We start from the raw sequence: 22,992 nt of genomic DNA, 5'->3' as shown, positions 1-22,992 counted from the left end.
ACAACAAAGGCAGCTGGGCACCATAATTTTCAGGCTCTAGTTCTGAAATTGGTTTTACTCCCCTGCCCCATCCCTATGAGTGCAGGAGGCAGGGACAGAGAGGTGGAAAGTGGGAGACTCTGGCTCGCTTGAGAACAGCAGCGCAGCGAGTTTTCATCTGTGGGATGGGTGGCTGAAATGGGACCTGAGCCTATCCATGGGGGCTTCCTGGAAAGGTGGTAGGAAGGCATGCTCTGCAAACCCAGGGGGCTGCCTCCAGGAGCTGGGAAGGCCCTGTCCACGGGGGCAGCAGCCACTCTGGACCAACCTCCTGGCCACTGGATTAGCAGAACGAGTAATGGATGAGCCGCCAACAATTGGGATCTGGCCTTTTTGTGTCAGGTGCTCATTCTGGGGCCAGGAGCCATAAATCTTGTGGCGGGGGGGAGGCCTGGGCAGGAGCCAAAATAAAGGAGGATGTCTGGGCTGCTAAGAGGCACCTCATGGCCAAAGTTTCTCAGCAAGAGCAGGAAGCCTGAGCAGAGAACCCAGGCTGCACTGAGGGGCACACTCACAGTGGTGTTTGAAACTCCCAAGTCTGTATAGTGGAATTAAATGGAGGCCCTCCCATCACTTAATGGGCTGGTTCGCACAACACAACCAGTTCATCGAAGGTTATTTAACCCACGATGCGCTCCAGTGGGTGCTAGGTGGGTGCAGCCGCTGTTTTCAATATGCAACAAGCAGGGGTTGCAGGATGTTATAAGAGCCCAGCCATCATGGTTTAGTCAAGGGTTAGAAATCCTTGCATAATGCTACTGTTACTTGAGGGTCGTGCGAGGGTTGCTTAACATTCGGATAAACCATGCTGGCCGGGTTCGTATGACATGCTGCAATCCCTGATCACCCTGATCAGGGGTTGTATATTCACATGCTCAACATGCACTGCAGCTCATCATGGGTTAAATAACCCACGATGACCCAGCCGTACTATGCAGACCAGTCAATGTAGAGCTATATCACGCAATAATGCCCTTTCCCATGGCCAAGATATTTTTATAATGTTCACTCAGAATTAAGTTTCATTCAGCAAATGTCCCCTACAATATTAATTAAAAGATTCCTTCTTGTAGTTCCTGCCCTTTTTATTGCAACCTGTCCAGCTTGTGGGATTAGTGATGAATTGCTGCTTGTTAGTCAGCTCCTGTTCCCAACAAGAGGTAGGGGGGCTTTAATTACTAGTTTCCCCTCATTCACTTCTCTGTTCCATTTTCTTTAGATCAAAATGAGCACTGTTTCACTGTAAAAGAAAGAAATCCAAGGGAACCAGTAACGAGGAGCAAGTCTCAATAAACAGCCATGTCTGGACAGTGCAAGTTTCATTCCCCAACACTACTGGAATAGGGAGAAATGTATCTGGTCAAGAAACCAGTTGAGTCTGAGAGAAGTGGAGTGGGGTGGGGCAGAGTGGGGCTGGTTGGGCTGGGGGTGGATTGAATCAAAGCCACACAGGACACAGCCCAGTTCACAGTCTTGCTTTTGCCTCTACAGCTCTCTTCCAGACGGGCAGCAACAAAACAACAGAGTCTTGTGGCACCTGGATTTATTGTGGTGGGAACTTTTGTGGATCAGAGCCAACTTCTTCGGAGGCATCCAGTGTTATCCTCAGTTGACAGATAATATATAGAAAATTAGATGATTTTTTAAACCTGCAGTGCATTTCAATAACATTAGTTCAATAAGTGCGACCACACTTAGAATACTGTGTTCAGTTCTGGTCACCACACCTAAAAAAGGATATTATAGAGCTGGAAAAAGTGCAGAAAAGGGAAACTAAACTGATTAAGGGGCTGGAGCATCTCCCCTATGAGGGAAGGTTACATCAACTGGGATTGTTTAGCTTGAAAAAAAGGAGGCTAAGGGGAGACATGATAGAGGTGTACAAAGTTATGCATGGTATGGAGAATGTGGACAGGTAGACATTTTTCTCCTTCTCTAAAAATACTAGAACCCGGGGTCATCCCATGAAACTGGTGGGAGATCCAGGACAAATAAAAGTACTTCTTCACACAATGCATAGTTAAATTATGGAACTCACATCTCTCTCTCTCTCTCTCTCTCTCTCTCTCTCTCTCTCTCTCTCTCTCTCTCTCAAAATACTAGAAACCGGGGTCATCCCATGAAACTGATTGGTGGGAGATCCAGGACAAATAAAAGGAAGTACTTCTTCATTCTGCTTCCTGACTTGGAGCTGAGCAGAAGCAGAGAAGAGCAGCTGGCCCAGCTTGAACTAGAAGCTAGAAAAGGAAGCCAGCTGCCAGAGAGAGAGCGATCAGAACGAACAAACAGGAGTTTGACAGGGGGAGTTCGGCAGGGGAGGTCTCTAAGGGGGGAAAAACAAAGGAAACCCCCCCAACACAAAACAAACACCAACAAAAAAAATACAGAAAAAAAATATTTTTCTTCTCTTAAGACCTACTCATATAGTTGTGTACCTTCAGAGAGGGCAGGAGAAAGCACAGGTAATTCCACTATAATCAGAAAGGGAAAAACAAAACAGAAATAGACAATATGGACGGAAAGGAGTCCCTAGTGGTGGTGACCTGCAAAGTGTGTGCAACGTTCGTGTTCCTGCCTGAGATCGACGTGGCGTACACCTGCAACAAGTGCAAGCTGGTGGCACTATTAGAAGAAAAAGTGAGAGGACTTGAGCGGCGAGTGTCCACCCTCCAAGGAATAAGAGAAGTCGAGGAGTTCTTAGATCGAACGGTGGAACTGCAACAGCAACAAGAAGCACACGAGATTGAAGAGCGACAGCCAGCTGAAGCAGAAGTGGAGTATGCTGAGGGGAGGAAAGCCAATGAAGAGGAAACTCCCTGGAAAAGTGTGACAGTTAGGAGCAGAAGAACTAGAAGGCATTCTGCACCGGTGGAACCATTAGAGTTAAGCAACCGCTTTCAGTTGCTTTCAGGTGGTGCCGACGTGAGAGTTTGGATTCTGGGACCACGGGCTACGCTACTTGGAAGATGGACTGCTGGCAAGGGCTGGGTTGCACCTCACAAGGGCTGGAAAGAATGAGTTCAGCCACAGCATGAAGAACTTGATCAGGAGGGCTTTAAACTGAATCTTACGGGGGCAGGAGACGTAAATTTCGAGGCAACAATGGATGAAGGCCAATGCACTACAGTACAGAGAACAGCTCCAATAGTGCCCCAAAATAGTGTCCGCAACAAGGTAGGAACAAAGCCAGACTATAAAACACACGGTCTTCGATGTCTATATACTAATGCCCAGAGCATGGGAAACAAACAGAATGAACTTGTACTTTTATTACATGAAGGCAAATACGACCTTGGTGGGATGACTCCCATGACTGGAATATAGCAATTGAAGGATATAACTTGTTCAAAAAGAACAGAAGAAATAGAAAGGGAGGCGGAGTTGCACTATATGTTAAAAATACCTATGGCTTTTGTCCTTCGCCTCAAGCAGCGGAATGTCTTGGGCCATTCCTGTGTGTATCTGTCTGTCTGCCAATCACTCGTGTTTCTGTGGGCATGTGGGCTACAGCCCAAGCATGTTTCTGCCACCATAAATGTGGTGAATCTCCTCCAGTGGCTTTTGTATCCCAAGAAGAGATGGCTTCAGATGGAGAGACTGTGTCCGTTTTTGTGTTTGGACACTTACGCTTTCTCGAAGAGTTTAAACTTTGCAAAAATAACCCAGGGCAGGTGGAATCTGCTCACGTCTGTCATCCACTCAAAATGACAACCTCTTGAGCCTGCTCCGAATGTGCACAGTGGTGGTGGAGGTGGGAGAGGCAGAGGAGGGCGAAGGCGGGCCGAGTTGCTGCCTGGCCCTGATGACTACATTAGATCCGTGTCCTCTTTAGGCCGCCAGATCAATTAGCATCAAATATGCATGGCCACTTAGCTCGCTGCCTTCAGCTGCCCCCAGCTGTGTCTGTGGAGCAACCACTGCCCTCCCTCCCTCGCGAGCGCCTGCTACAGAGCGCCTCCTGGCCCACAGGCGGAAGGTAGCTGGCAGCAGATTTCCCCCTGGGCGTCATCCTGAGCTGCATGTGTAGAATTTGAAATAAAAACCCAGCTTACATTAGGTGGTTCCATTTCCCAATGTACGGTGGGTGCAGAGATAGTCAAATGTGCTATGAGCTTAGTGCAGAGTAGTGGTTAAGACCCTGGGATATGAGCTTAGTATAGCCATTGGCTCATTCCGTGGCCTTAGCCAATTCACTGTCTTTTACCTCCATGCTTCGGTTACGACAGGACAGTAGATTAAAAACCTCTACTTTAATCTAGCCTGGTACTTCCTGCCAGGCCTGCTTGCAAGACTTTAGATCTGAGCTGCCTTACACAAACACTTTGTAGTTTGTCTGAATTTGCGGAGCAGCCACCGACATGTACAGATTGGTTTTGCATGGAACCAGCTCAGCGTACAAAAGCCCAAGGGTTGAGCTGACGAGAGCAAACCAAACAACAGAGCCGGGCTCCTTTGCAGGCTGTTTTGCTTGAAAAAGACTTGAGCTGCATTGCAAAATGTTTTACACCGATCTTATAAGCTGGGTCATGAACACCTTGGACCATCCTCCCCTTCTCCAGCGCATGTTAAGTGGCAGCAAAGGCGGTTCTGCCTGCCTCTTTTTCTTCTCCCCCCCCCCCCCGCCCCACACCGCCCCTTCTGCCGCTGAGAAGCGTGTGTGTGGGGAGAGGATTCTTCTGTTCTTTTGGAGATGAAAGGGACACAAATCCCACATGCGTGGAATTGGTAACACATTGATTTGCAAATGGCATTCCCAGGAGTAGCGCTGGGCTCCTTAGTGAGCAGGAGTGGGAAGCGATTGCGCGAGATGGATGTGTCATCAGGCCAGATGTACGTGGAGTGCCTTTAAAAAGGCAGCAAGCCTGTCCACGCCACGTCAGCCTCCCTACCCACTTTGGCTGCCCCCATGGTATCCAAATGAGGCCCAGCAAAGCACCCTTTACGTGTTGCACACAGAAGGTTCCTTGGCGAGCAACTGAGGGCGGAGAGCTAACAGGGCGGGTCCCTCTCGCCCATCACAGTTACGGCCTCGAATTAACAGCATTGCAATTAGACAAGACACATCCATGGAGTCTGTCCACACCTTCAGCAGTGGACCTCTGAGCGGTGAGACGCCAAGTGACAAATGCACCTGTGTGAACAGGCCCTCTACTCTGTAGGTCTACTAAAAGGGAGGGGGGGGGTCATGAGGGGAAGACAGTTTTTTATTTTGTTTTTCTTTTTCTTTTGATAATGTTTTTATTGTTGTGTGATTCTGGTTACAAGGGTCAACTAATGTATCACATATGTACATTTGGAGTCAATACACATAGATATAAATTGCTAAATAATACAAATTTATACAAGCCTGGGTAAAAGATGTAACATTAATTAGTTAATTTGGTTTTATTTAAATTCCATTCATTACAATTCCACTTAGGGCATCCTGAGACTAATTCTCTTTACCCGTCCACCTATGTTTTCCATATTTCCAAGTATGGCAGTGGGGGCGTTCTCCCACCTTCTTCTTTATTCGCATAATTAATACATTCCCACCATACCCCCTCAAATTTATCTTCACTTTGTTGTCCTCTTACTTTCCTCATATGGGGGGAAGACTATGACGGCCGCCTTCTGGTTACCCTCCCAGGAGATGCCCTTTCGCATGCAGCCTTGGGCTGCCCATTTGCTAGGGGGCAGATTATTACAGCAAGAGTGCAAGTAACCACTGGGTACAATGGGTTTGGATTCAATCCTGCCAAGCCGCAAGGAGAGATTTATCAGGCATGGGGGGAGGGGTGCAGAGGTGTGTGAGAAGATCTCTGTCTGTGCCCACCCCCACCCCCACCCCACCCGCCTCTCTCTCTGGTAGATACTCCTGCTTCACTCTACTCCACAGAGCTCTGCCGCTCAGCGCCTTTGTGAACTAACAGAGATGCACGCATCAGCAGGAGTCATGCATCCCTTGGTGTGGCACGTGGAGCACGTGACATCAAACAACGGGCTTCTCTTCTGAATCATTCCCACCCCCACCCTGCACTTCTTTAAAATAGAGGAGTCAGCATTTTGCACAGGCCTATCATAAAAAAAAGACATATAAATCTGCCAGGAAATGTGGCTTAGCAGGAGTATTTGTGTAGGGATGGAATTGGTCCCCCCCCCCCCGGGGCTGCGGATAATAAAGAGGGAACCTCAGCTGGCCCCTAGAAACAGAAGTCCCCGAGCCCTGCCCTGCCCTGCCCTGCCCTGCCCTGCCCTCCTCTCCTCTCCTGCTTCCCATCCCAATTCTGCTTCCATCCAATTGAGTCACTGAGCTAAATATCACTGATGGACGTCTTCATTTCCTCCACACACACACCCCAATTTGAGCAAAGCATAGATTAGTGGGGATTTTCTTTCTTCCCAGCTGCCCACTATTTCCCTTGCAGTTTGATGCCTGGAGAGAGGGAGGGAATCTACATGTCGTACTGAAGGCGCCTGCGTGCGCCTCCAGTGCGCCCTCAAAACAATGGTGTAGACGGAGAAAGAAGAGACGGAGGAAGAGGCGGAGGAGGAAGAGGCTGGGGAACCGGCCGTGGAAGCCAAGCTCTCTGACCCGGGTGGCTCTTACCTCGGCAGCAGGAGGCCGGCGGGGAGGCGGCGGCGGCAAGGACGCGGCCGGTTCCCCAGCCGCTTCCTCCTCCGCCTCTTCTTTCTCCGTCTACACCATCGTTTTGAGGGCGCACTGGAGGCGCACGCAGGCGCCTTCAGTACGACATGTAGATTCCCGACACCTGCGTGGAAACTGGGAGGTCAGAACTCAAGGGATCATCTCTCCTGTAAAATGTTTGTGGGTTTTGCAAGGTCCTTTTTCTTGGCCACAACTTGCTACTAGAGCAAGGCAAAACAGCCCAACAATTTGCTGGGGAGAGAAGTGAGTCCAACTTTTAGACTAACCCGAATATCCAGCAGGAGCAGAACAAAACTCCCAGTTCATATCCTTTCTTTGATTATGATTATGATTTCTTTTAGAAACAAAGACAGCAAAATCTTCTTTCAGCTATTTCAATTTCTGCTGATTGAGGCATAAGAGGCTCTGAGGCTGTGCGTGAGGAGGTTGGAGGTCATCTTGCTGTTTGGCTCATGCCTGATTGCCATTTGTGGTCGCTGCCTTGCTCTGCACAAATGGGAAACTTGCACAAATCAAGCAGCGATTGAACAGATTTGCACAACTTTCCTCCATAGAGTAAAGCGGAGGTTATTTAGTAGGGCTGTGCAGGGACCCCCCAATCCGATCTGGAACCCCTGAAGCATCCCCGATCCACCTCAGGACTGCCTCGGGGGTACCCGACCCACCTCCACACTGAAGCAAAGGTGAAATTTGGACCCCCCCAAGGCAACCCGGGAGTTTTCTGGGTGCCGGCTCTGCAGCCAGCACCCAGAAACTGTCCCCACTTACCTGTGCCTCCACCGTCTTTGCGTCTGGCGGCTTCCACAGCCGCCAATGTATAAGACAGGAAGTAGGCCATGGCCTACTTCCTGTCTTATGCGTTGTGGTAGTGGAAGCTGCTGGACGCAAGGGCGGCAGCGGTGGACGGCACAGGCAGGTAAGGAGACTGGTGACGGGCAGGGGGTGTGGGGCCGCCCCCGAAGCGCCGAGGCAGCTTGAAGCTTCGATGCCAATTGGCTTCGGTTCTGGGCCGCCTCAGAATTCACCCAAACCGGTTCAGATCCGGTTCAGGAGGCTCCGAATCACCCCAATCCGCTTCGGATTTGGGGTTCGGACCTGAGGCAGTGCACAGCCCTATTATTTAGTCTACAGAGGCAATGCACGCAAATCAAACTGGGAATCGGGAATGAAACAAATGCGAGCACGTGTTCGACAATTTGCAAATGTTTCCAGCTGACACACACTCGGGTTCAGAGCTTCAAACGGGGCACACTTGCATGTTGCGTGAGCAAAAACGGAATTTTTGTACATCCCTAGGAGGTGGATTGACGCTTGAGACTGTGAGACACTAGCATCCTCTGGTGGTGAAAAGTTTTAATTTGGGGAAATGGAAGTGGGGTGAGCAGTTTGTGAAGAATTAATCAGTGGTGCAGCTAGGTAAAGGTATTCCCTGGACTTAGTAGCCTTATGGAGTCTCCACTTAGATGGCCCCATGTAGCTCACACAACTCAGTTGTGGATCACCCAACTAGCATTTCTCTCCCCAAGCCCAAACAGCCGTTCCCTGCTTTACAACTGCACATTCTACATTCCTGATACGTGAGAGAAAATCAAAGGGAAACAAAAAAACTGCTTGCTAAACCTAATTTAAAAAGGAAGAAATTCTCTGAGCATGTGCAATTTTGCATTTTAAATTCACTTAAATCATAGGTCCATCATGACTGCAGGAATAAAATGGAGTTTGATTCTGCTGCCCTGATCCAGAACACATTTACTTGGAAATAAGCACCGTTTTGTTGTATTTATTTATTTATTGCATTCCTACACCGCCCAATAGCCAAAGCTCTCTGGACGGTTCTTGTAGAAGAGGGTGATGTGTTTTAAAAGTAAAAATAATAATAAAATGAGCATCTGTATCAATGTACATACCCGGCCAGCCAACCCCTGACTATGTGAAAAGTTTCTAGAATTAAGCAGAAAACAAGGATGATGTAGTGATTACTCAGTAGCGGAGGCTGAATTGCCACTGCCCACATTACCTGCTGGTCTCCGGATGGTCATTTGGGCCCACCTCAGCTGTGAGGCCCTGGACAGCAGTCCTGATGTCTATCCTTGCCGTGATGCTGGAGTTAATCTGTTATGAAAGCGTGACCATTTGGGGAGGGAAATACGGTAGTAGCAATGAAACTTAGCATTTACGTGGGACTTTCAAAAAGTGCTTCACAGTTTTGTTGCTGCCTAGTGAGGCAGGTCTGTATTATTCTCCCCCCCCCCCCCCCCGGTTGCAGAGAGGAGGTCTGGGGCGGAGTGAGCCTGAGTCGCCAAAGGCCAGCTAGTGAGATCACGGCGGAGGAAACCAGGAACCATTCAGAGCTGTCATTTGCTCTCTTACCAGTGTGCTCTGTCAGCTCTGGCCCTGTGGCTGCCAGATGCCAACTCTGACCTCACGTCTATTCTGGCAACACTATTAGAGGATCTTCCATTGTGATATATGCCGTCGTTTGCCAGGAGAAACAAGCCAATCTCTATGCAAAAGCAAAAAAGGATGCAAATCTGACATCAGAAATGGCAATGCTCAAAAAAACGGTGGGAATACACGTACGTCTCCCAGGACGGTCTGTCACTAACCTTAAACTTCAAAAGCAGATTGCAACATGAAAGAGCTGCGTGCGTGTTTTAAGTGTTCCTCAAATTTCCTTTTTTTTTGGTCGGAAAAATTACAGAAAAATCCCTGGGAATAAATGGAGCCCCACTCCTGTGCTCCTCACTATTTTCTGCTTTCACATCTCAACACAGGGGTGCTTTTATGATTAGACCCTCTGAACAAGAACCTTTTGCTTGTTTAACATAAAAGGACGGCAGGCATTTGGGGCTTCTGAATACAGGAGGAGGAGGAGGAGGAGGCGGTGGTGGTGACGTTGTCTCGGCCTGCATCTTTATGGCTCCTGCTCTTCAGGCCTAAACAAACAGAAACTGGTCCTCCTCTGGGCCACAGACATTTCTTCATCCCTCTGTCAGTCCAAGTCTGTCTGTTGCAACAGAAAACTGCATGGAGCTACAATTTGGCCCTACATGCCTTTCAGGAAAGAAGGGAAGGAGGGGAGATTTGTTTTGTTTCTCTCAGAGGAGGAAAGAAACTTAGAACATCTCTACATGAGCAATTTATTGCATGCTCATAATTAGCCACTCAAAGAAATTTGTGGGTCCTTTACATGACACCGTCAACCTCCAGGAAATCTCCTGCTCCTTCCTTCGGTAATCTCGCTTTTTAAAGAAATGAAGATAGCGGAATATTTAAAATAACCAGAAGATTCATTTTGCCACTAGGTGGCACTCTTTCATTGAACTTCATGAAGCATTGCCCAGAGGGGAAGTTTTTAATTACAAATCATGTGAACGTGGGAAGACCCAAGGGGGGGGGGGAAGCCTGGTAAGGGTGCAGGGTTTTTCCTTAATGTAGAGATGCCCACAGGGGCCCAAGGTTTCTCAATTAACCAGATATGAGCATTGGGCTGCTTTGGGGCTGCAGCAGGGTGGAAAGAGGGCTGCCATCTTTCAGTCAGAGTGCAGGCAAGAGAGAGAAACTTCTCCACAGATCCTCACCTCTGCTTGGAGTTCTCCAGAACACTTTATATGTTGTTCTCTTGCTTGAACAATAAAATGGCCTCTTTTCTCTTCTCCCCACATTTTGGTCTTCCTTTGACAGGTCCACAGGGCAGTCGCCTACAGTGGCAATACCTTTCAGGGTGTTCATGAACCGGCCACACGTGATCTGATCTGCCTCCGCAGCACCGTCTTTGCCTGCCATTGTTGGGGATCCTCTCAGATCATGTCTTTGTCCAGCCGCACTTCCGTTCCTAACCTTTAACAAAACACATGTGTCTGTCCCCAAGGAGTTTGTTTTGCTGGGCCCAGCTACGAGTGTCTCTACATTAAAGGGGGGGGGGGAACCACCTGTACCAGACTTTCTTTCTGCATTCACTAGATGGCAAGCAACAGCGATGGCCTAATTTTGTATTGTAAACTTCCCCTTTGGGCAATGCTATTTTGCTACATGAAACAGCACCATCTAGTGGTGGAATTATAGCCAGCTTCACATGCTGGGAAAATGCCGCGATAACTTAAATACTGGATTATCTCTGTTGATTCCCAGGGGGAAAGTGCGGGAGACGTCCTAGACGTTGATGGCATCATGTAAAGGACTCGCAGACTTCCGTGAGTGACCAGTCGTGAGCGCGCAATAAATGGCTTATGCAGAGAGGCTCTAAGCGCTCTTCCCAGCAGCAGCAGCTGTCCGTTTCAGCGGTGTCCCTGCCACAGAAGTTCCCTCATCCTTCTTGCATGATCATGTTTCCACAAGAGAGAAGAGAGGGGAGGGAGAGGGAACCCCTGTCAGCCTCCAGGGCTGAATTCCATTTTGGAGGAGCTCTGGAGGGAGAGCGCATTCCGGTAGTGGGAGGGGCCAAAGGCAAATGCGGTGGGGCCAAACATGCCGGCGTATTTTAGCTGAAAGCTTTTACTGCCAGTAAATAAGACTTAGGGGAGACATTTCAACCTTTTTAGAATGGGGGGGGCGCGACATAAAAAGCTGGAAAATGTGGCCCTCCCTCTGGGGACTCCTGGAAGGCTGCATTTGGGCCCCCAGTTTCAGGGAAGGATGAAAGCTAACTCCACTCAGTATATTTGCAAAGTATTTCTAATACATCACTTTCATGCATTGTTTTATTTATTTATTTTTAATCTCAAAGCTTTAACATTATTATATATATATATTTATTTCTATTTTCTTTGCTGCCTTGGGTGGACTTACAGGTATTTTAAACCAACTAACTAAATAAACAGCACACATGCTCCGTGGAGCTCTTGCGCATTTCCCAGCATGAAGGCCTCAGGAAGAGAGAGCAAAGCTGCTTTCTGAGATCTCCGTGGCTACTGAGTGAGAGAGTCGAGGGCTGAGCCAGCTCCCGGGCGCGGATCCTGGGGGGAGGCCCTTAGAAGTGTTCTTTGAAGAACCTGAAGCCGAATTGCTCGCTATGGCCTTTGATGACCTTGGCAAGGGCTGGGGAGCCGCAGAAGAAGACGTGGACTTTCCCCTTCTCTTCTTTAGCCAGTTTCTGAAAGAGCTGGAAACAGGGAGGCGGGAGAGAAGGAAAGATCAGCAGCAGCAGCAGCGAATGAAATGTTTGCAACCTTCTCCCTAATAGCAACAGAAGGTTATGGGCTTTGCCTGGGGGCCTTCCAGAAAACCACTTGAGACATATTTTAAAATGACATTTTTAGGGCACCCTTCCTCCAAGGAGTGCAGGATAGCTTACAAAAGCTTTCTACCCACCCATTTTAGCCTCCCAATAGCTCTGTGAGGTCAGGTCAGCTAAGAGAGAGGGAAGGAGGGAAGTTTCGTAGCTGAGTATGGAATTGAACCTGCATTTCCCCTGTTTAATCCAATACTCTGACCCATTTGTACCAATGGAAGCTTATCAGGACAGCGGTGGAGGGAAAAGGGTTACTACCACCACCACCCAACACACCCCCTCTCATGCAAGGGTCCCAGTTCGAATTGGAGGCCCTATACCTGCTATTTACATTTTTTAAAAAATCAACACAATTGTTTATGGTGTGAATGTTGTCATGTATAATTTGGGCCTTGGCAGCAGCAGAAAAGCAAATCACAGTAGAGCTAAAATGACAGCCACTGCATTGCCTGGGAAAATAGCAAGGTCTTTATAGGAATTTAAAGATGAGATCCAGCACTGTGAAATGTGCTCAAAAACAGACTGTGGAGTTCTCTGTGTTCCAATGAGCGATCCCTACTGGCTGTATTTTGAACTAACTGCTGTTTCTGAACAGTCTTCAAAGGCAGCCCCATATTTGACACATTGCAGTAGTCTAATCTGGAGGTAACCAGTCCATAAACAACTATGGCTGGGAAAGCAGCTGGTACACCTGCTTTGGCAGGTAGAGGGGCGCTCCATACTGCCAAGGCCATTTTGGCCTCCAGTGACAATGTTGGATCAGGAGCGTCTTCAGAATGTGAACCTAATCCTTTAAGGGGAGTGCAACCCTCTCCAGAACATGTGGAAGACCAAATCCTCTGCCAACAGTACCTCGGTCTTGTTAGGAGGGCGGACCCGCTCACCTAGCCCACTAGTGATTCCAAGCATCCAATTCCGAGCCCCCGATGACCCCACTCAGTGGTTTCATGTAGATCATTTTCCTTATGAGCTCACTTACTTGTCAGAAACGTACGGATCCATAATAATGGCTAATTATAGATAATGAAACCATTGACCTATAATTGCCCTTTCTTGGACAACCTCAGTACCCCCACAGAATGTGGCTCGCCAAAGAGATAAATTCAACCCAGTGACAGGGGGAGAGCGGCAGAGGGGGCGGCACTGGGCATTACTGAGAACAGCCTGAGAGCGAGAGCGCCGTAAACCCAAGCAGAAAACAACAACCAGAGGAGCAATGCTAGAAAGACCAACGAAAAAGGGGGAGAAGAAGCCTCAAAGTGGGAGGATGTTCTCTTACCAGCAGGGTGCCCCAATGCAGCCTTACGTGTCCCCTGCTTCAAGAGCAAGATCTTATTCCATTTATCGCAGCAGTTCCAGACAACTACAACTTTGAGAAAGGATCTGAGGGCTCACATGGGAAGTCCGGAGTAGCTGCCTCCGCTGGACGGGAAAAGCCAGCGGGCTGCTGGAAGTGAGCGCCTCAGAATACTCCTGGATTCCCCAGAGTATGTTGGGTCATGGGCAAACGTTACCCAGCCTTCGCACAGAGGATCACACATGTTCGCTGCCTTCATTTCTTAAAAAACTGGACTGGAATCTGTACTAAGGTCCAGAGAACAGTCTCTGTACTAAGAGAACAGTCCATCCCATGGCCACAGCTATAAAACAGTGTGTGTAAATTCTCTTAAAAGTAGCGCTGTGGACCCTACCTTGTTCCAATCTGGGCGTCCTGGCTGGGTTCTGGTCTTCAGGCCTGTGATGGAGTCTTTCTTTTCCTTTTTTGCAAGCAGATCTAATGCCATCTGCAGGCCAATGGCCTTCATGTCATTCTTGTTGAGTGCTGAGGTCATGTACAAATGCATCTCCAGGAAGCGGCCTACGCATTGGAAGAATGTTAGGGCAGAAGGGGCGGGATTCAGGGGGACACTTTTCCACATGTTCATGACCCCCTTCTGCCATCTGCATGTTCTGCACTCATGAGAAGGGCCTCTACACAAGTATCAATTTGTACGCACGTAAAACTCTTCCACGCCCAGAATCTCCCCTAATGTGGAAAAGTTCATGATGGTTCAGGCATTAGATCATCGCCACCTTCTCTCATGCGCTGAATGTGTGTGTAATCACCAGGAAATTGAAGTGAGGGGGAGGAACACTTGGGACGATCATCTCATGCACATACACAAAACACTCCGCTTTTGGTATTTCAAGTAAGTTTCAGCATGGAAAAGTCTGGATGGTGGAGGTGGAAACATCCTATGAAGAGCCAATTGAAGTGCAACGGTGCACCACTAAGAGAAGGCGGGGTGGGGGGTGAGAACACGCTTGTGTGTGAATTAAGTCCAATTTTCCTGGCAAATATCCCCATCTCACGATGTGGAGATAGCATTCTGATTCACCCACTGGAATAGATTCAGTTTGGGACACAGTTAAACAAAGATGAGGGCAAATGGGTCACCTACCACCAGGATCTTCATTGGCCTGCCTGATTTCCAGCTGGGTCAGCAGGCTTACAAACCACTCAAAGGATTTTTGGTCTCGATTGATCCAAATGAAGTCAACCTGCAGGCAAGAAGGTTTCGCTGTCTTCATAACCCAAATATTGTTCCGCGAGAACTTCCAAGCTACAGTTGAAAGCATCATCTCACCTTCTGGAGCTTCATGTTCTCATTTTTATGGTTCTCACCCGAAGCGTGGCCCTGGCTGGAGGAGGTTTGCTTTCGCATATGATATCTAGGTAGGGAGAAACCCAGGGGGCATCTCTGAAAATGAGCAGAAGCACACCCACCCCTTTCCACCCCTTTCTTACCAGTTGGCATTAAAATATCTCCAGAAATAGCTCTTGCTCATTATTTTGAAAGGTTTAAAACTTGCAATTAATTTTCAAATGTGTGCTTACATTTTATTGGATAGTTTCTTGCAGGGGCGGGCGGAAATAACATTTCTTTTTTCTCCTAGTATTTTAACACTTAATTTTAACTTAAATTTAAATGGTGCTATATAAATAAATAAATAAATAATAATAATAATAATAATAATAATAATAATAAATTTTACTGTTTTAACTCTGTATTTTAATTTTATATCAATTTTGCTGCATGGTTTTTATTCTGGTTGTGCTTTTTATATTGTATTGTGTATTTGTGCTTTTAACCTGTTGATTGTTTTACTATGATTTTAATTTTTGTGAACCGCCCAGAGAGCTTCGGCTATTGGGCGGTATAGAAATGTAATAAATAAATAAATAAATAAATAAATAAATAAAAGAGAAGTTGACCTAAAAGACGAGGAAAATGCCGGTTCAGAAGTTCGTTGAAGTTTCATGTAACCTCTTGCAGACTGACCTGCACATGATGCTTTGCAAAATGGAGGCAAAGGGAGTGATCCCAATTCCTGCCCCTATCAGCACCGCATGCTCCGAAGCGAAGATCCTTCGTGTGGGAGTCCCATAAGGACCATCGATGTGACACTGAGGAGATGGGAGGAAACAGCACAAGACTGATTTGATTCTGTCCTTTGCAAAGTTGGTTCATTACATTTTGATTCATCCTTGGAGACAGTAGATTGGTTAACTGGGCCTTCAGCAGCCATCTTATTAGAGACATGGGGCTTGTCTAGATGGGCGCTTTTCCCCGCGGTAGCCTCGGAGTGGCGGCAGGTGTTCTACACGACGCAGCCACCACCCACCACGATTTCAAACGCCTCACCCAACATGATGAGCCCAGCCAGAACCGTCAGATTTTAGGCCTGGCTTGAATAGGGATAGCCCCCACCCCGCCCCCGCCCAACCCCCGCATTTGCCAGTGACCCATCCTCCCCCACTTTTCATGCCTGCTTTCTGCCATTGTTTCCCTATCTGCTGCTATTCTGCTGCCATCTTTTTCCTTGGAAGGAGAGGTCTCCCACATACCCATCAGGTGTGCCTGTAATATTGGTGGGATTGAGAGAGAGGCCTCCCCAGAAGATCTCACAGCACGGGCAGGCTCATATGGGAGAATACGGTCTTTCAGATAACTTGGATCCAAGCCGTATGGGGCTTTGTAGGTGATAACTAGCACTCTGAATTTTGCCTGGAAACAGACCGGAAGGCAGTGGAGCTGTTTTTAACAAGCTGTTTTAATTGTACATGTTTTAATCTTGTAAACTGCCTTGAGTCCCAGTACTGGGGAAAAGGTGGGATATAATAATAATAATAATAATAATAATAATAATAATAATAATAATAATAATAACCACCACCACCACCACCACCACCAGTGACCTAGGGAGGTTGTGGGCTCTCCCACCCTAGAGGCCTTCAAGAGGCAGCTGGACAACCATCTGTCAGGGATGCTTTAAGTTGGATTCCTGCATTGAGCAGGGGGTTGGACTCGATGGCCTTGTAGGCCCCTTCCAACTCTGCTATTCTATGATTCTATGATCTCAGCCAATCAGGGATCATGAAGCAAACACGAAGATGTCACAGCACTATGTAGAGCTAAACAAAAAGTTAAGGATATATATACAACATATCCTATATGGCTCGGGTCCAGGTTATTTGAAAGAACGTATTCTCCCTTATGAGCCTGCCCGTGCTTTGAGATCTTCTGGAGAAGCCCTTCTTTCAGTCCCACCATCTTCACAGGCGCGCCTGGTGGGAACATGGGAGAGGGCCTTCTCGGTGGCTGCTCCAGTGCACTGGAACTCTCTTCCCGGGGAAGCTAGACTGGTTCCCTCCTTGATGTGCTTTCGGAAGCAGGCTAAAACTTGTTTGTTCCAGCAGGCCTTTGGAGAATAATCTGGCCCTCCATTTATGTTAACGTCTTATAATTCTGTTGTGAATTTTTGTTGTGTATTTTAAACTATGTTTCCCCCACCCCCACAATGTATGTTTTAAACTTTGTAAGGCCGCCTTAAGGCCCAGCATTGGGCAAAAGGCGGGATAATAATAATAATAATAATAATAATAATAATAATAATAATAATAATAATAAACCATAATGTTTAATATACAAAAATATAAAATAAAAATTAACAATGATATTGCATTAAATATCTTTAGAAGGCCATGACCTAGGCAGTTTGGAAAGACTGAAGCCTGACATATTTTCAAAGGGGAGTGACACCCTATACCACACAATTGTGGGAATTGTAAAGTTAGCCCCAGTAAATCTTCAGGGAGTAGACAGCAGTCCGTATTGTCCACTGATGAAGACCCTTTGTCGAAACGCATTTGGCCTCGGTTTTAGCTACACATTGGTCTGTGCAATATGTTATTGCACTTTTAATGCAATATCATTGTTAATTTTTATTTTATATTTTTGTATATTAAACATTATGGTTTCATTGCATATATATACTTAACTTTTTGTTTAGCGTTGTATTCTTGTTTGTTAAGGATTTTACCTTTCCATGCTCTTGGTACAGCACCATGTAGCCAATCAGATTTGGCTGCATGATGACATCACTGAGGGCAAACAAAGCTTTCCCACTGCTCTCAGTCCGAGTAGTGAGGGGAATGAATTCCCGTGGCCCAGCCAAACAGGCCTTTCTTGCCACCCCATCTGTTTCATTTCCTGCCAAAGCTGTGTGGCAAAACCTTGGTCTGGCTCTGGCTCTAACCTTTCGTTGCTATGTAGGGCTAGTTAAGGCACCATGTGAATTGTCAGAATGCACGTCCCACTGGAAGTAATGTGGGGCAGTTCGAAAACATCTGAACTGGGATATTACATCTGGCCGCGTGATTGCCCACCCCCACTTTATCACTTCAAAGGGTCGTGCCCTCAGTTGCTCATCCCTGCCCTCTTTTTGACCCACTTAGTCCACTGCACATGACTGGATTAGAGCAAGGAAGCGTCAGCCTGGAGGTTTCAGCAACAATAGGGTGACCCTATGGAAAGGAGGACTGGGCTCCTGTATCTTTAACAGTTGTAGAGAAAAGAAAATGTAAGTAGGTGTCATTTGCATGCATTCAGCACCCCGTTGAAGTTCCCTCTTCATCACAACAGCTAAAGCTGTAGGAGTCTTGCCCTCTTTTGTATCTGGTCAAGAGGGCAGGGCTCCTGCAGCTTTAACTGTTGTGATGAAGAGGGAATTTCACCAGGTGCTGAATGCATGCAAACAACACCTACTTACATTTTCTTTTCTCTACAACTGTTAAAGATACAGGAGCTCAGTCTTCCTTTCCATAGGGTCACCCTAGCAATGCAACAGGGACATTCCCTCTTCCTCTACACCCGGCCCCTTGCAGATAGCTTTGCAGCCTTAGCAAAAGGGTCTGAAAACCTGCCCAAAGGTGAGGGTGTGAGAATTTTTAAGGGCAAGAATGTTCTCAAAAAGCATATCCTACCCACTGTTTTGGCTCAGCACCTCGTGACACGAACTCCAGGATTTCTCATAGGCAAGTGATGGTTTTCTCAGAGTGTTGAAGGTATCAGGCTGCTTCTGCTGACATTCAGCTCAGACTCCACCGCTGCCTGCCTGCCTCCTTCCTTAAGCACACTCGTTCTGAATTCCCTGCCCCTCCACAGCTATCCCTGAACACACCCTGAACTTGCCCCCTCACCTGGCCCTCAGGTGTTGACTACAAACTCTCTGGGACAGGGAGGCATCTATGCTCCACACATGCAGCACCTGCTGATGCTAAAGAACTGTTGAACAGCAGGATCAGAGCTTACCTTGATGTTACACAGCCTCCGGTGGTCACCAAGCCTGCCAGAAATCTGTTACACAAAGACAATCATGTTAGCAGAAGGCCCATCATATTGATTTAAAAAATAAATCCTAAATACCCATGAATTCAGCCTTTAAAAACTTGAGAACAAGTTCTAGAATCAAAGAACTTGGGATTTGTTGGGAAGAACTTCTATCTGCCAGGTTTGTGGAGAGGAGGAAATGGGCCAGGTTGTTCCTTTTATCAGGAATCAGCTACTTACAAGCCCTCAGTAAAACCGGTTGAGCAGAGGGCATGCCGGGCGATGCGTTCTTGGCCTCTCCTGTTGGTCCCACTCATGCTTCCCCACCTGTTGCTCATATGCTCTAAACCCTGGCCTTAACTAGACCTAAGGTTTATCCCGGGATCGTCCCGGGATCGTCCCTGCCTGCTCCCGGGATATCCTGTGTGTTATTTACACGAACAGGGATGACCCCGGGACGATCCCGGGATAAACCTTAGGTCTAGCTAAGGCCCCCCTGAATAAGAAGATAATGTAGAGTTTATGCAGCTAGATTTAGTGATATGCTTTGCTATAAGGCATGAGTTGTAAAGAAAAGACCCATTTACACACAGGGCTGGGTTAACCTGCCATTGTATGGTGCCGCAGAACACTCCATTTAAATAATGCTGGCAGTAGAGAAATTCATTGTGAAGGAGACTTGATAAAAGAATCCCTGCCATCTAGAAAATACTTTTTAGCCGCCACAGAAACAGAGGGAGGGAGAAACTTATTAGAAAGGGGGAGGGCAGGGCGGTGGGGTGTGTGAGATGAATTCTTGAATCTTTAATGACTTCCTCTCTCATTGCGGCAGAAGTGATGTCCTGGCTGGAACATTTCCCTATCAGATCTTTGTCACATTGCAAAATAAGGCTCTCAGACTTCCTCCAATTACTATAATTTATGCGCAATTCCTAGGTTTGGGTTCTTTTAAGGAGAGAACCAGCCTTTGTTGATAGTTAATTATGGCCACTGGTTGGCCGTCCTTTCTTAAGCGGATTGCTTGCTGATGGTCAGGCCAGAGCAGCATTGATGTTTCCTCAACAGGAGCTAATGGCTGCAGATGTTTCCCTAAATGGGCAATTTACCTGCTGGGTGGGGGTCTGAGACCAATGCCCTACAGGTGTGTGCTGGGGAGGGGGCTGATGCAGTTTTGCATCTGAGAGAGAGACAGAGTGCTGTGAGTTGAGCTATGGTGGGAAAAGCAGCCTGGGGCTACTGCTGCGTTGGCTGGAGGCTTTTCTGCCTGCTCTTGGCCACGTATCTCTACAATAATAATAATAATAAAAGAGGATGTCTGTCTGTCGGTCAGTGCCATAAACTCAGACTATAAACTCAGACACCTGAAACTTGGCACACTTACTAAGAGGACCCTTGGGGTGTGCGCGCCTCAAGCTTGTTTGGTTTTAAATCATATTAATTCATGTTAGTTTTAATGTGCGCTGTTTTTGCAGTACCACCTTCAGCCATGAGGGGCACACTTCCGTAACCAATCCATCACTTGGCAGTGGACAGTTTGAAGCCAGGACAGATTAGCAGGCTGAGAGACAACATTTTATGCCTGCCCCCATCTATGTGGCAGTCCCCCTCAGGAGAATGGAGTGGGTAGGCCCCTTCTTCAGGGGGGCTATATAGAGTGGTGGCCAACTGTGGACACTTTTTGAAATGTTCATGTTTTGCAACTTTGCATGCTTATAGAAAATGTTCTGTTTCATGAAATTCAAATGTTTATATATCAATTGAAAGACCCGATTCACGTAATACAACCATCCTGCTTCTTTTGCTGGGTGTCCAATCAACTCTTTTCTTTGGTGCCATGGCTGTATTTATGATGTACGTACGTACACTTTTGATTTGAGAAATACTTCAAATATTCATACAATCTCCAATTGCACTTCAGTTACAGAACAAATAGCAAAACTGACTTTCCCCAACTTGAAACATGATGTATTGCAGTTACTGCCAGGTGATTGGTCCCTAGAACAAGGACTGTGATTGGCCAGTAGGGTTTGCAGTTCCAATCAGCTTCTTCACTCAATTGCACCTGTTTGTTTTTAGACTAAAGTAAGCATAACTTTTTTTGTAGTACAGACATTTGCATTCTGATTTTTGTATTGAATTCAGCATTAAATTCTCTTTCAATTGATAAATAAACATTTGAATTTCATGAAACAGAACATTTTCTATAAGCATGCAAAGTTGCAAAACATAAAAATTTCAAAAAGTGTCCACAATTTTGGCCACCACTGTATGTGGGTGCACCATTGCAGGGGACACGCCCATGGGTGCCAGTGGCCATGGCTTCACCTCACTGTATCTAACGAAGGGCTATTCCAAGCCAGGTCTGTTTGCTATTTTGTCAATTAAACAGGTATTCCTGAGATATCCTAAGTCTCTAGTGCTCTTTCATCCAAAGTCACCTAAGCCCTGTCATTCTGCCCCTGGACTTCCTGCCACATAGGGAAGTGGGTGTTGTGCAAGAATATGTTAAAGAGCCCTCTCTGAAGGGGCACCTGTCTTCAGGACAGAATGTGCACACTTTTGCCAAGAGAGACAAGACTTTTCCTCTTCTGGACTCTGTGTTCACCTCCTCACGGTCGCTGGCCATACTGACGCTCACCGTCTCCCAGCTCGGATAACTGATGGGTGTATAAGATAAGATCTCAATCATCTCATCCTCACTGGTGGCCACAGGCTGGTCCAAATCATAGGAGCCAAAGAGACAGTTCTGAAACAAAAGTTCAAGGAGATGCCCCGGTGAGCTTCAGGGTCCATTCTGCATCCATCTTCGCCTTGTTCTTCCTTTATCTCTGTTTCGTCTTGCTTCCCCCCCGCCCCAAACACCAAACTTCAGAAGACCTAGGTCACAGGGTACACCTAATATCATGCACAATGAAATCACTTGTTGCAAGAAAAAGCTCCGTGCAGAGTGCTGTTGCTTTTCCCCCCTAGCTGGTTATGCACAACCAGGAAAAGTTCAAGAGAGCTCATCTCTCTCATACAAGTGGCCCTGTGCATCCAGGTGCCGTGTGCATCCAGTGGAATGCCAACAAAGGTAACTTAAAATCAGCCCATTAAAACCACCAGCAGCAGCAACAAAAAGGCCAGAGAAGACTCCACCGTAACAGCAACGGCAACTCATATTTTAAACCACAAACCTGCACCCATTTCCAGGGCCTCTTTTCGTTCCTTAGATTCTCAACCGCCAGCAATTCAGGCTTATGTCTGGAAAGCTCTTGATGATGCCAGAAGTATTCATATAACCTGTTGGTCCACTGACCCAGGGACCGTATGTGCAGCCAGATGGTCCCTTTGGAGAGAGGGCAGAAGGTTGTCCAGTGAAGGCAAACCTCTTAGCCATCCTGGCTGGTTTGAGCTGTTAACTTGGAGCAAAACTACTTCATAGGAAGAAATGGATCAAGGCAGCAGCCCCCAAATTAGCAGGCATAGGTGTGCACAGCACATTTCATTAGGGCGTGCACCCAGGGATTTTTTGTTTTAAAGATGAACGTTTATTGAATACTCAGCCATAATGAATCTTATTTTTATTCATTTATGAAACACTGTAGACACTGATGCCCTACTCTGCATTCAGCTTGCCTGACTGTGGGAAAGCTGCTGCAGGTGGGTGGGTGGGTGGGGGGGGTGAGACATTCTTCAAGCCCCAGCAATGCTGCTCTCTAGGAGGCAGCGGCTCTTTGGCATGGTGTCAGAGCAGCAGGAGGGCCGTCCCTGCTGGGCCTGGATCCCCCTCTGGATCCCTACTCAATGCCCCCCTCAATTCAGCACTTATTTCTTGAGACATTAGGGTGTGCCTGGGCACACCCAGCACACCCCTTAAGCACGCTTATGTTAGCAAGCTGGAATGCATCACTAACTTACTGTAACCTTTTGGGAAGGGGGGGGGCTGCCAGGATTTTAGTGGGGCAAAGTGGCACTGGAGCTGTCAGGAAAGAGATTAAGGGCACAATTATGGGATGCACCCTGGCTACTCATAAGCCTCCAAACTCAAAGGCTCCGCTTTACAAGCTGGCACGGTTCTCTCCGTGCTGGTTACAAGGGTGAAGGGGCAGGGAGTGCAGTTTCCTGGCTTGGTTTCTACGAGCTCAGAGCCAGGCAACTGAACAACCCTATATCCCTCCAGACGCTCTTCAGGGGACAAAGAATTGCTCTCTAAGTCTGAACCTTGTAAAGCTTGAGGTCTGAGCTTTGCATCTTTTTCAGACCTCTATTACTGTTATGCTGATGTTGAGAAAAGGAGCAACAAAACCCAGTGTTAATTTCATAACAGGCCCAGCAAACCCATCCCAAATCAAACTGGGCCATAGAAATGGCACTGGGCAAATGGCAAAACATTTTGCCAGGGCGCTGGTGCCCTCTGATCAACGACCCTCCTCTGCTGG

The 22,992-nt window shown here is 47.3% G+C and overlaps 1 protein-coding gene across 2 annotated transcripts in view; it reads right to left on the bottom strand.

Moving 5' to 3' along the window:
• Positions 1-11,458: 11,458 nt before the first annotated feature.
• The window catches only part of NOX5 (NADPH oxidase 5), a 31,324-nt gene continuing 19,790 nt past the window's right edge, over positions 11,459-22,992 (bottom strand). Inside the window, exons 10-17 of one of the 2 annotated variants that reach the window (XM_063142382.1) lie at positions 21,748-21,899; positions 21,177-21,317; positions 18,554-18,598; positions 15,242-15,366; positions 14,546-14,630; positions 14,360-14,459; positions 13,610-13,776; positions 11,459-11,789 (exon numbers count right to left, since the gene is read on the bottom strand). In XM_063142382.1, coding sequence (XP_062998452.1) covers positions 11,658-11,789; positions 13,610-13,776; positions 14,360-14,459; positions 14,546-14,630; positions 15,242-15,366; positions 18,554-18,598; positions 21,177-21,317; positions 21,748-21,899 — 947 coding nt within the window. In that variant the 3' untranslated portion in view covers positions 11,459-11,657. The remainder of the gene's footprint in view (positions 11,790-13,609; positions 13,777-14,359; positions 14,460-14,545; positions 14,631-15,241; positions 15,367-18,553; positions 18,599-21,176; positions 21,318-21,747; positions 21,900-22,992) is intronic. The other variant, XM_063142381.1, reaches the window with a different exon arrangement.

This window comes from Elgaria multicarinata, chromosome 16, assembly GCF_023053635.1.
Source record: "Elgaria multicarinata webbii isolate HBS135686 ecotype San Diego chromosome 16, rElgMul1.1.pri, whole genome shotgun sequence".
Lineage (NCBI taxonomy): Eukaryota > Metazoa > Chordata > Lepidosauria > Squamata > Anguidae > Elgaria > Elgaria multicarinata.
Note: the sequence above shows the minus strand (reverse complement) of the source record. Positions and strands in the feature narration are given on the sequence as shown.